An 11414-nucleotide genomic window follows, 5' to 3' on the forward strand; every position below is an offset into this window, starting at 1 on the left:
ATGGGGTTGTTGTGGCCAAAGTGCAGCACCTTGCACTTCAAGCTATTGAACCCCATCCCATTGGACTCTGCCCATCTGTCCAGACGGTAACCTTTCTTGTTTTGTTTTGTTTTGTATTGATGCTTTCTGTAGTCATTTAATTTTTATCACATTTTAAAGATAATTCAACATGCAAAAGTATTTTAGTGTGCAGGGTAGCTCTTACACTGTGCTTCTGTTGATTTTCTTTAGAAGTGAGGACTGTTTATGTTCCTGTGGCATATCTTCTGTATGCTAACTCAGTTACGCAGGCTGCATTCCTCTTTCTTCAAGAAGCCACAAAGTCTAGTTTTGGTTAATTAACTACTGCAGGTACTATAGGTTGCATGCTGGGGAAGAGGTAAATAGAAGTACATCTGGGAAGGGATAGAGGATGAGAATTTTACAGGGAAGATTGTCTTGTACTCATGACCCAGCCTGAGGGTCCAAACAAGGCTGTGATCCCTCTGTTTTCATGGTAAGGTGAATCCTGAGCTTCTTTTGTGTTGCATCATTGACTGCAGAAAGCGAAGACCTGTTTGGTAACCTCTCTGCTGATGGTGACTCAGGAAGGGGGAGATCTCTGCACCTGCAGCCTACAGCTATGCCATAGCTGTTATGAGGAATGGCTTGTGAGAAGTGAGTATTTAGGGTCCCAGGATATTTGAGATTGGAGGGGACCTCAGCAGGTGTCCTGTCAAACTTTGTGTTAAGGTAGGATCAGCTATGAGATCAGGCCAGTTTACTCAAGGTGTTACCAAGTCAGGTCTTTAAAACTGTGAATGATGGAGATTGCAGAGCCTCTCTGGACAGCTTGTTCCACTGCTAACCTCTGCCATTGCCATGGTACCGAAGGAGAATCTGCTGTCTTTGGAGAAGCCCAGATGCCAGTGTCCCAGATGAATACCTTTCTGGGCTTTACCCATAACCAACTAACACAGCTGCAGAACTGTCAGCCCCTTTCTGGACTTTTAATGAGTATGAGGCACCATATTGTGTCTCAGACTGTCTCCAGGTTCTCATCTTCAATATTTTTGTACTCTTCCAGGTCTCTGGAAGGCAAACAGCTGAGGCAGAGAGGGCAAAATGGGGTTTGCTTAGTGTTCACACGGTTGTCTTGGTTGATGCCATGATCTGTTCCTTCTGATGTGCAGGTTGCTGGGAGGCTGTGTGAATGACTGACAGGCTTAAACTGGACCATCTGGTGTGTCCTTGGGCTGTCAGCAAGTGCTACTCAGCTCTTGTAGGAGGTCACAGCACCTATGCAATTTTAGACCCTGTTGATCTAGGAGACCTGTAAAGTTCACTCCAGTGATCTCTGCTGATGATTTAGAAAGGAAAAGTCATTCCCCTCAGTCACTGCTTACAATGACACCTGTGCAGGGCAGCTGTGATCCAGCGTGGGGGCAGTGTTCTCCATGATTCAGCAATGGCTCCAGGTCGCACTTGAGGGACAGGGTTGTCCTACCTGGTCCTACAGCCATCTCTGTTGCTGCAGGAAAGGTTTTCATTCTTTCTTGTAATTTGTAGTTACTTGGGCACTGTTTATAATGTGGCCATGCTGCAGAGTTTTTTTTTTGTAGGACAAGCTGTCATTAATATCCCTGTTATCTCTTGTACCACCTCTGCTTATGGGGACAGCTGCCTCTTTGCTGCTTCTATTATGTGTTTGGGGACATGCTTGGAATCGTTTATAATGATTGTCTTTTAATTGCTTGTTCAGCACTCTGCTGTGGTGCACTGTGCTGCTCTCTGATGGGAGGGAGGGCTGGCAGTGGGATGTCAGGGTGAGGCTCCTGCACTGGTGCATGGTGAGGGATTGATGCCAGGCCTTGGGAATATTTGTTTGCTCCTGGGAGGTTTTTAACTTTAATAACATCTGTTGATGATAAGGAGCAGCAGCATGGAGGGACACAGCAGTGACAGGATGATTTAAACAGTCTTTTTGTGCTGCTTTGTGTTCACAGATACTGCACATGTTCACAGATTAACATGGGTCTGAGGAAAGGAAGGGGGAAAGTCGGGGTACAGCATGATGAAGGGAGGGAAGAGGGAACTCTTTTCTTGCCTTCTCTGTGAGTGCCTGTCTGCCCTAACTGCTCTCTCATTTCCCTACTCAATACCAGAAACTTTATTCCTGCCCATATTTTCTCTCTTTTATGCTAGGCAAGTGTCTTTAAATAACCCCTGACCCCACAGACACCTTCATGGTACCCTTGAAGGCTTTTCCCTGGATATCCTGGATCACCCCCATAGAGGATGCTAGCAGCCACCCTGTGCGTTTGTCAGTGTGAGGAGCTGCACGAGCTCTGCATGGGGACATTGGCACGTACCAGACCCTCGCTTACTGCAGTTTTGGTGTGCAGGGGCCTGCCTCCCCTCCCCAGCTGGCGCTCTGCTGTGGGTGGCACCCTGTGACCATCTTCTATCTCTTCACAGATCTCTCGAAACTTGGGGAAGCTCTACAGTGAGATGATCTTTGTGAATGGCTTTGTGCACTGTGACCCACACCCAGGCAATGTGCTAGTGAAGAAGTGCCCAACCTCTGGCAAGGCTCACATTATCCTTCTGGACCATGGACTCTACCAGGTGCGCAGCTATGGGGGAGCTTTCAGGGTTTTGTGAGGCTACTTGTGGACATCAGGCTGAAAAAGCACATCCAGCTTGCAGCCTTGCTGCCCTAAGCCCATATGAATACATTTTTCCTGTTACTTCCATTGTCCTCCAAGCTCTGAAATGGAAGACAGGGCAAGCTAGGGGGTGCAAAGCTTTCCTCCCTAGATCCCTGTCCTCCATGGACTTCTGAGAACCACGTCTCCCTGCCTAGGTGCTGAGTGAGTCGTTCCGCGTGGACTACTGCCGACTTTGGCAGGCCCTCATCAAGGCTGATATGAAGAGGGTGCAGAAGTACAGCCGGCGGCTTGGGGCAGGGGATTTGTACCCTCTCTTTGCCTGCATGCTGACTGCCAGGTCCTGGGAGTCTGTCAACAGGGGCATCGACCGGTCACCAGTCTCAGCCAGCGAGGTAGGTCCTGTGTGCCCTTTCATGTCGTTGTCCTTTCTTCTATGGTCTAGCCTTGAGCTCTGTGGTAAAGGATTGGACTTGATGATCTGTGAGGTCTCTTCCAGCCCTGATGATACTGTGATACCTGATGTTGCAGGGATGCTGGGCAACTCCTGGCAGCTCTGTAGCAAATTTTATATTGATAGACGAGCTAGAAAAAGCCAGGACCCCTCCTGCAATGTGTATTGTAGTGGTTGAACTTAATTTCCTGGATACACCTGTCATGGGCTGCTTGAATTTTGTATAACATTTTAATGGCTAAGTGTTTGCCAGTTCTGACATTTGTAGTCAGCCTTTTCCTTAAAAAACGTTGAGTGCAGCTGTGCAGGGAACCATCAAGGAGGATAGGTTAAGGTAGAGAAGACATAAAGACATAGTGGGAAGACATGAGAAGGATAATGCACTATCACTATTCATGCAAATGGCTATAGGCACTGATACAAACTCCTAAAACCCCTTGAAAATTACCACCCAATCAGAAACCCTATTAACTTGGAGTCAGGGTTGCTTAACTGCAGGTCCTGTCAACTCAATCACTACAAATCTAGGAAATTGCCACTTCTGTTCTCCACCCTTTCCTATCCACACATGCTGGATCCTTCTGATGTCCTCTTCACACTCCTGACACTTGAACACTGCCTTAAGGGTGCACTGCCAGCTGTGCTGTTCTTAGGTGTAGATATAGTGGTGTGAATTCAGGCAATTGTCTAGGGTAGAAACATGTTGTGTCCTATGGTTTGTTTTTATCTGCATGCATTTATAGTAGAGAGGGTAAAATTGATTTAAGTGGTGTTATAATATTGCCCTGTGAAATTCTCTTCTGGAAATTCCTTTGAGTTGGCAATTCGTTTTGATGGATGTGGCAGAATTTGCTGCACTGGCTTGCCATTATCCATAGCAATGAGCAGGTCAGATACCTTGGGTAATGGACCCCCTGCCCAGTAATTTGATTGCTTCTTACGTGAGTTAATTTTCTGGAGATCAGAAATAACATAGTGACTGTCGAGCAGATCTGTTCTTGATCTGGTGAGTTGTTGTGCTCTAGCCCCAGAAAAGAATTCAGAAACATCAAAGCAAATTGACAGAGAGCAGGTCCCAGTGCTACAAGACTGTATCACAGTATCACAGTATCACCAAGGTTGGAAGAGACCTCACAGATCATCAAGTCCAACCCTTTACCACAGTGCCCAAGGCTAGACCATGGCACTAGACTGTTGTTGAATCTGAGCTAATATGGAATGCTTATCCTAAAGTGGCTTGTGGAGGTTAAGCCAGAGGTGTGCCTGCAACTTCATGATGCCTTGTGTGGGCTAATGAACTTTGTCATTGAGTTGAATTGTGTCTATGGAGCAAGCTTTGTTGTCTTTGCCTACATGACACAATTAATGCTGAAACTGGATAATCCTGTGGCAGATAATGTGGAGATGAGCAGATTTGCTGTGGCATTAGGAAATGAGCTGCTGCTTGCCCTTAGTTTAGAGGTGAATTTGAGACATTGTATCAGCAGCGAGAGCCAAGTGTTGTGTGGGCAGGTACTGTCGACAGCCCAGAGAATGTGCTTCAGGATGTATCAAGATGAGAGTAGCCTGCAAGACAAGGAAGCAACCCTCCTGAAACAAAATCTGTGTCCAGACTGGGGCACTGCATCTCCAGAAAGTTTCCATGACAATGGGTCAAGCCCAGTAGGAAGCTACAAGCGCTAGTGGTCAAGCAGATGCAACCCATGAAGTAAGTCTGAGTGAGTTAGGGCAGAAAATACCAGAAGACCGTGGGTTGAGGAGAGTTAGGAGAGCCCTGCAGAGGGACCTGGACAGGCTGGATGGGTGGGCAGAGGCCAATGGGATGAGATTGAACAAGGCCAAGTGCAGGGTTCTGCACTTTGGCCACAACAACCCCAAGCAGCGCTATAGGCTGGGGACTGAGTGGCTGGAGAGCAGTCAGGAAGAAAGGGACATGGGGGTACTGGTAGATAGTAGCTGAAGATGAGCCAGCAGTGTGCCCAGGTGGCCAAGAGAGCCAATGGCATCCTGGCCTGGATCAGGAACAGTGTGGCCAGTAGGTCAAGGGAGGTTATTCTGCTCCTGTACTCAGCACTGGTCAGGCCACACCTTGAGTACTGTGTCCAGTTCTGGGCCCCTCAATTCAAGAAAGATGTTGAGGTGCTGGAACATGTCCAGAGAAGGGCAACAAGGCTGGTGAAAGGCCTGGAACACAAACCCTATGAGGAGAGGCTGGGGTTGTTTAGCCTGGAGAAGAGGAGGCTCAGGGGTGACCCCATTGCTGTCTACAACTACCTGAAGGGGCATTGTAGCCAGGTGGGGGGTGGCCTCTTCTCCCAGGTAGCCAGCAATAGAACAAGGGGACACAGTCTCAAGTTGTGCCAGGGTAGGTATAGGCTGGATGTTAGGAAGAAGTTCTTCACAGAGAGAGTGATTTGCCATTGGAATGGGCTGCCCAGGGAGGTGGTGGAGGCACCGTCCCTGGGGGTCTTCAAGAAAAGCCTGGCTGAGGCACTTAGTGCCATGGTCTAGTTGATTGGATAGGGCTGGGTGCTAGGTTGGACTGGATGATCTTGGAGGTCTCTTCCAACCTGGTTGATTCTATGATTCTATGATTTCGAATCTGTTGAGCACTGCTGCAAACAGGACAAGAAGTAATGAGTTTAAATTCAGCAAAAGAGATTTGGGTTAGCCTGAGAAAAACCAAATTTGACAGCAAAACCAGTGAAACACTGGTGAAGATGAGGGGAGGGTTTAAGTGACAGCACTGTGGTGTTTTAGGAGCAGGGTAGGAAAATGTATGAGGATTGCCATAGGTGTAGCTGTTTGCTTCTTAAGCCAAGGCCAGGCAGCTGAGTGCTCAGGGTGGCCACCGGCCTCATCTCCTCTGATTTTATTATTATGTTTTGCTTGCATCCTGCAGCTGCCAAGGGGCTTTTCTCAGGTCCTGTGGCATAGCTCATTTCTTCCTCTGCACACAGCCTTTGCCCTTGACAGAAAATGACAGTTCTGATGACAGGTCATGTGGTTGTTTTTTGATGTGGACAAGCAGTTGGAGCTAAAAATAAAAGCAAAATAAATAGCAAATAAAACCTGTGTGTGGAAAATAAGTAGGCTCTGCAGTGATACTGGGTAGGATAATGGATAAGAGATAATCAGGAGGAATTTTCTGCCAACAGATAATAGAACAAAACATTTAATGTTTAGGAGAGCTAAGCATCTTTTTGTTGAAGCTTTGTGTATCTGTTCAGTGATGGAGGCAGGAGGATAAGAAAATCTATTTGTCAGCAGCAAAGCAACTGTGGTAGTGTCTGAGCTGTACACATCTCTGACACTGTGACCTGCACGCTCGATTTGCACAGGGGTGTTACTTTATAAGTCTGAAGTTCACAAAGAGTGAGTTTGGAATCCAGTATCATGAAATATAGTTCAGCTGTCCCTCATTCCAGAGAGAAGATTTTAGAGCTGCCCTTTCCCATAAAGGAGCCTTCATCTTGTAAGAAGTCATTTGCTGTTCTCTGCATGTGTTCTGATGGATTCTGGAGATCTGAGGGGTTCCAGGAATTTCTGTTTTGATTTGCTGATTCATGTCATGGCTCTGCAGGAAGAGGCAGGGACATGGTATGTGTATGAGATCAGCTCCACACCACACTGTGCTATGTTTACTAAGATTGTGGGAGAACTCTCAGATCTAAAAGGAGACAGGAGAGTGGGGGTTGGCTGTCTTGCATGCTGTGGTGGCTCTTGTTTGCAGGGGAGTTCATCTTAAGTGGTTCAGGCTATTATTGCTGAGATCATACTGTGGGATAGTGTATTTATTGGAAGCTGGGCAACCAAGGAACATAAAGGATCACCCTGTGTCTGCCTTGATCTTGCACTGTTTCCTCAAGTGTCTACTACTGGCCTCTGCCAGACAGGATGTGTGCCTAGATATACCTTTAGTCTGACAGGTGACAGTTTTTGGTCTTTTGGGTTAACATCACACATAACTGCATGATGTTCCTCACCTCTTCCGTGTTGTGTGGAGGACAGAGAACTAAACTAGGCCTTGGAAACAGCTTCATAAGTATAGCAAAAGGCTATCAGTTGTGTGGAGCAGCAAGATAAGTAGCAGCCTAGTTGTCCTTGCAGCATGCCTCCACCTTCCTGAGCAATCCTGTGCTACATGCAGTTTTGCCAGCATTGGAGCTGCTGAGGTGAGACTCAGTGAAAAGGCTGCAAGGGCAGCAATGAGACATGGATACTGCAGGCTGCCTGGAGCCAAGAACTGAGATAGCAGTGTGTGCCTTGGTCTCCTGAGAGACTCTGAATCCTGCCAGTGAGGGAACAGCTCCTAATATGACTGAGGTAGAAATAGGGCAAATGTGGTCTGTGACTGTGCTGTATGTGCTTGGGACAGCTAGGTGTCTGCTGGAAAGCAGCACAAAATACTCTTTAGTTTCTGGTCTAGAGCCGTGGTCTGTAGTAATGCTATCTACCCCTGCCACAGCTCAGCTGCATCTGTACCTGGGTTTCCCAAGCACTCTCAGCTTCTCTCTCCTTTCTCTCTGACGTGACCTGACTGGCTGCAGGACGTGGAGATACGGTCCAATGCTGCTGCTTACCTACCCCAGATCACGCAGCTCCTCAACAATGTACCCCGCCAGATGCTGCTGCTTCTGAAGACCAATGACTTACTACGGGGGATTGAGTCAGCCCTGCACACGCGGGCCAGTGCCAGCTCCTTCCTCAACATGTCTCGCTGCTGCATCAGAGCCGTTGCCACGTGAGTCTCTTCTCCAGGCACCAGAGGGCAGACATAGAGCAGCAGGGACAGTCTGTCCCTAGGGGCAAGGAGTCAGGGAGAACCCTGGGGTCAGCCAGACTGTCAGGGCCCAGTCTCAAAGCAGCTGAGTAAGGTGAGCAAGACAGGTGCAGAAATGGTGGTCAAGTCCAGTCAAAAGCCTGTATTGTAATGCGACATCACGGTGACAGAAGAGGTCCAAGGTCAAACTGGAAAGTCAGTGTGTAGATCCTGTCCAGGTCTAATGCTTGTCAGGCAGGTGCATGGTGATAATGCATGGGTGAGGACAAGCCGAGAGGTCACTTTGTGAATTAAGGCCCAGAGCAAGGAGCTTCACAGCACGGCATGAGCTGGGGACCATTACGCTTTCACTGTACCTTAGGTGGGGATTAAAGATGCAGGCCAGAGATTAACAGGATCTCCTGGGCCTATGAGCAGAGGACTGGGAGACTGTCTCAGGCTAGTCAAGGACCTGAAGGCCCAGGGATGGGGCTGCAGGTCTTATGGTAAGGGTCTAGGGTTTAGCTCCTCAGGGAGGGGAAGAGGTTACTGCCTATTACATACATAACCACTGCGGAGTATTTGTGGGTAAGAAAGATCTACCATTTCTCTGCTGCCAGTTTCTGCAGCCTGATTTAGGGACTGGGGCTGATGTTTAAAAGCCAGGAACAGGAGTCATGCAAGTGATTTCCATGTGAATCTTAAGAGTCAATGCACTTTTGCCTCAGATTCTTTATCCTTGCAGAAGAAATAACAGTTACTTCTTTGGCTGATGAGGGACCACAAAGCCCAGTTACCCTCTGCTTCTAAGGAAAAGTAGAGAACTACATTTCCTGGAATCAATGTGTCAAAATTGCTGGACTTCTATAAGAGTACTACCAGGAAAGGCTATAGGACTGTGCATCTGGCTTTGTTAGCTGAAGTGAAGCTGGGCATAGAAGCAGAGGATGCTATGTTCCAGGGTCACTGCAAGCAGTGGAAAGAGAATTTGGCTTACAAGGGAGCACCCTGTCTCTTCTGCAAGATTCATGCTAGGAAGACAGTTCCCAGCTCCTCAGGAGCATTCCTTGGGAGAAAATCCCTACTCCCAGAGTTCCCCACTGCTCATGATTCTTCTGATGTGGGATGTTCGTCTCCTCTAAGGAGGGTCAGTTGTACTGAAGGCCTCCTTTTGTACTGAAGGCCTCCTTCCTGCTGGGCTGTACCCTGCTGGATCTAATGCTGCTGTTTTTTCATTGTAGGTACCAGAGGAGCAAGAGTCACTCACTTTACAGGAGAGCCCAGATCTCACTCACAGAGTCCCTGAGCCTGTGGCAGATCAATTTGTATGAACTCTTCCTGTGGCTGAAGGGGTCCCAGCTGGGGAAGCTGCTCATTACTGTCCTGAGCCGGATGCGCCATTCCACGTACTGACATGAACTGTGTTCTGCTTGCCATGGCACATTTGCCTTTCTAACTGTGTCTGTCTATTCTGTGGCTTGTTTTGGTGTCTTGTTCCACATTACAGGGTGCACTGTCCTTACCTGATGCAGCACAGCTTTCTCTGTAGCGCTGAAAGGTCAAGTTCGTCCTGGAGCTCTGCCACTTTATGACTCAGGAAAAGGAGGTGAGGGACACCATGTGTCAGGAAGAACAGAGAATTTTCTTTGCCCTTATGAGCAGGACAAATTCTACTCAGATTCCAGTGGGACAGCACTGGGAGCAAAAATCTCTCCTTAAAGAATTGTACAAAATTTAAGAGAATCTCAACCTTGCCTAGAATGCCTGAAAACATTTCTCAAACCCTTACAGAGAGGTGAAAAGTCCCTTAAAAATCCAACAGGCTTTATACTGGTTTTAGCAATCTCCTTTAGTCTGATTTCTGTTCAGGTGTTCAGGGCTCTGAAACTTCTGGTAATAATGTATATGACTGTACAGTGCTGCCATACAGCAAAATAAATGTGTTGGCTCCTAAGAGTTTTGGGAGATGTATCGTGGTCAGCCTAAATAGGCCAAAACAGGCCAAAAGAGGCTTATACATGTCGTGGCTTGTCCAGACACGTTCTTCTGGTTGCCTTCTCTGTTTTGGGGAGAAGCAACCACAGGAAAGAGGACAAAGAACCTGGAGCCACTGAGTCTAAGTACCCTGGCCTGCTCAGACTTGTTTTGCTCTTATTTACATCCTGTGGCAAACAAGATACAGATACTTGGCTTGTGCCTGCCTCATGCAAGGCCTTTGTTTTTCCCAAATTTATGTAAAGTAAGCCTATGGCTTCACCTAATATGGTCAAGCTTGGCTATCTGCCATTCTGACTACTCTGTGTCCAAAGGCCCATTAGCCTTGGGCTGTATTAATAAAAAGAGATGAGCAGGTAACACAACATGCTCTGCTGTTGTATTTGTGCTTGCCTGCTTCTGCCTGATACTATTGCTCTCTACTTCTGGCAGTGTTCTGTCTCACTGCCTTATTGCACCCAGAACTGCCTGGAAACTGCCTGCTTCAAGTTTACCAGGAACAGGCTCCAGATGCCTCCATGCGATAGGCCTGCATAGCCAGCGTGACATCCGTGCTAAGACTGCAGACATCCTGCCTACACCTGCCAAGATGAGGAGCCCTGAAGACACAGATCATCCAGAGAAATCAGGATAAGGTCAGAACTTGTCTGTCTCCTTTCTTCAGCAGCCTGGGAAGACTCAGAAGCCTCAGTGGCTGACAAAACACTGACAAGACTCCTTGAAAACATTTGGGTACTGTCTGAAGCTGTAGCTAGCCCTGCAAGTTAGGAGATAATTTTTGTGAGTATATACTTAAAGCCTCTTGTAATTCACCAATTGCCTTCTGCCATAAGCAGAAAGGAGCTCCTTGAGTGCATATAGTGGACAAGTGGTATAATTAACAAGTGGTGTACTGACTGCAAGAACTTCTTCTAGTTCAATTGAGTTAATGTTTCTATATTTTTGCTAGTTATTTCTTAAGTGTTCTGGATCCTAAGTTGTCATCTATATCATGTTTCTATGACTGTTGCCAGAGAACCTGACTATTATTAAAATTAGTGGTTGGGGGGCTGAGACTCCTAAATACCAAAATGAATAAACAATATTAATTTGGAAAACTACCCTCTCACAATTAATTAATTAATTACCCCCCCATTACAAAATGGATACCTGACTGTGCACTCTTGATGGTGTTTGGGCCTCTAACATCACTCCTGTTTCCATTTCTCCACTGAGTGTTGCCAGCCATCCCTGTTAACTCCTTGCAAGCAAAATGAAATGGCCTCTTCGTCTTTGCTCAAGAGGTTTGTTCCACATCTGGGTTCTCTGGTGCTGTGTCAGTGTGTGTTGGGATGGAATAGAGGAGCAGATGTTAATCTGCTAGGAAAATGCACCACTTCTTTCCATCCAGACCCACCCTGATCCTGCCTCCTCCCTGCCTGCGGGAGCATGCTGTGGTGCATCTCTAAGATGTCACCATCTCCGTGCCACGCACTGAGCATTTTACCTTGTCACTGCCTGTGACATTTCACTGCTCCTGCCTCAGATGAAAACCTGCCACTTGCTTGGTGGTGCA

General features: G+C 47.4%; 1 protein-coding gene across 7 annotated transcripts in view; it reads left to right on the forward strand.

Annotated features, from left to right (window-relative positions):
• ADCK1 (aarF domain containing kinase 1) overlaps nt 1–10956 on the forward strand; it is a 97791-nt gene extending 86835 nt beyond the window's left edge. For 6 of the 7 annotated variants that reach the window (XM_064150568.1, XM_064150550.1, XM_064150536.1 and 3 more), the window contains 4 exons: nt 2458–2607; nt 2846–3043; nt 7653–7846; nt 9106–10956. In XM_064150568.1, coding sequence (XP_064006638.1) covers nt 2458–2607; nt 2846–3043; nt 7653–7846; nt 9106–9277 — 714 coding nt within the window. In that variant the 3' untranslated portion in view covers nt 9278–10956. The remainder of the gene's footprint in view (nt 1–2457; nt 2608–2845; nt 3044–7652; nt 7847–9105) is intronic. The other variant, XR_010303926.1, reaches the window with a different exon arrangement.
• The last annotated feature ends 458 nt before the right edge of the window (nt 10957–11414 follow it).

The sequence above is a fragment of the Pogoniulus pusillus genome, chromosome 1 (assembly GCF_015220805.1).
Source record: "Pogoniulus pusillus isolate bPogPus1 chromosome 1, bPogPus1.pri, whole genome shotgun sequence".
NCBI lineage: Eukaryota > Metazoa > Chordata > Aves > Piciformes > Lybiidae > Pogoniulus > Pogoniulus pusillus.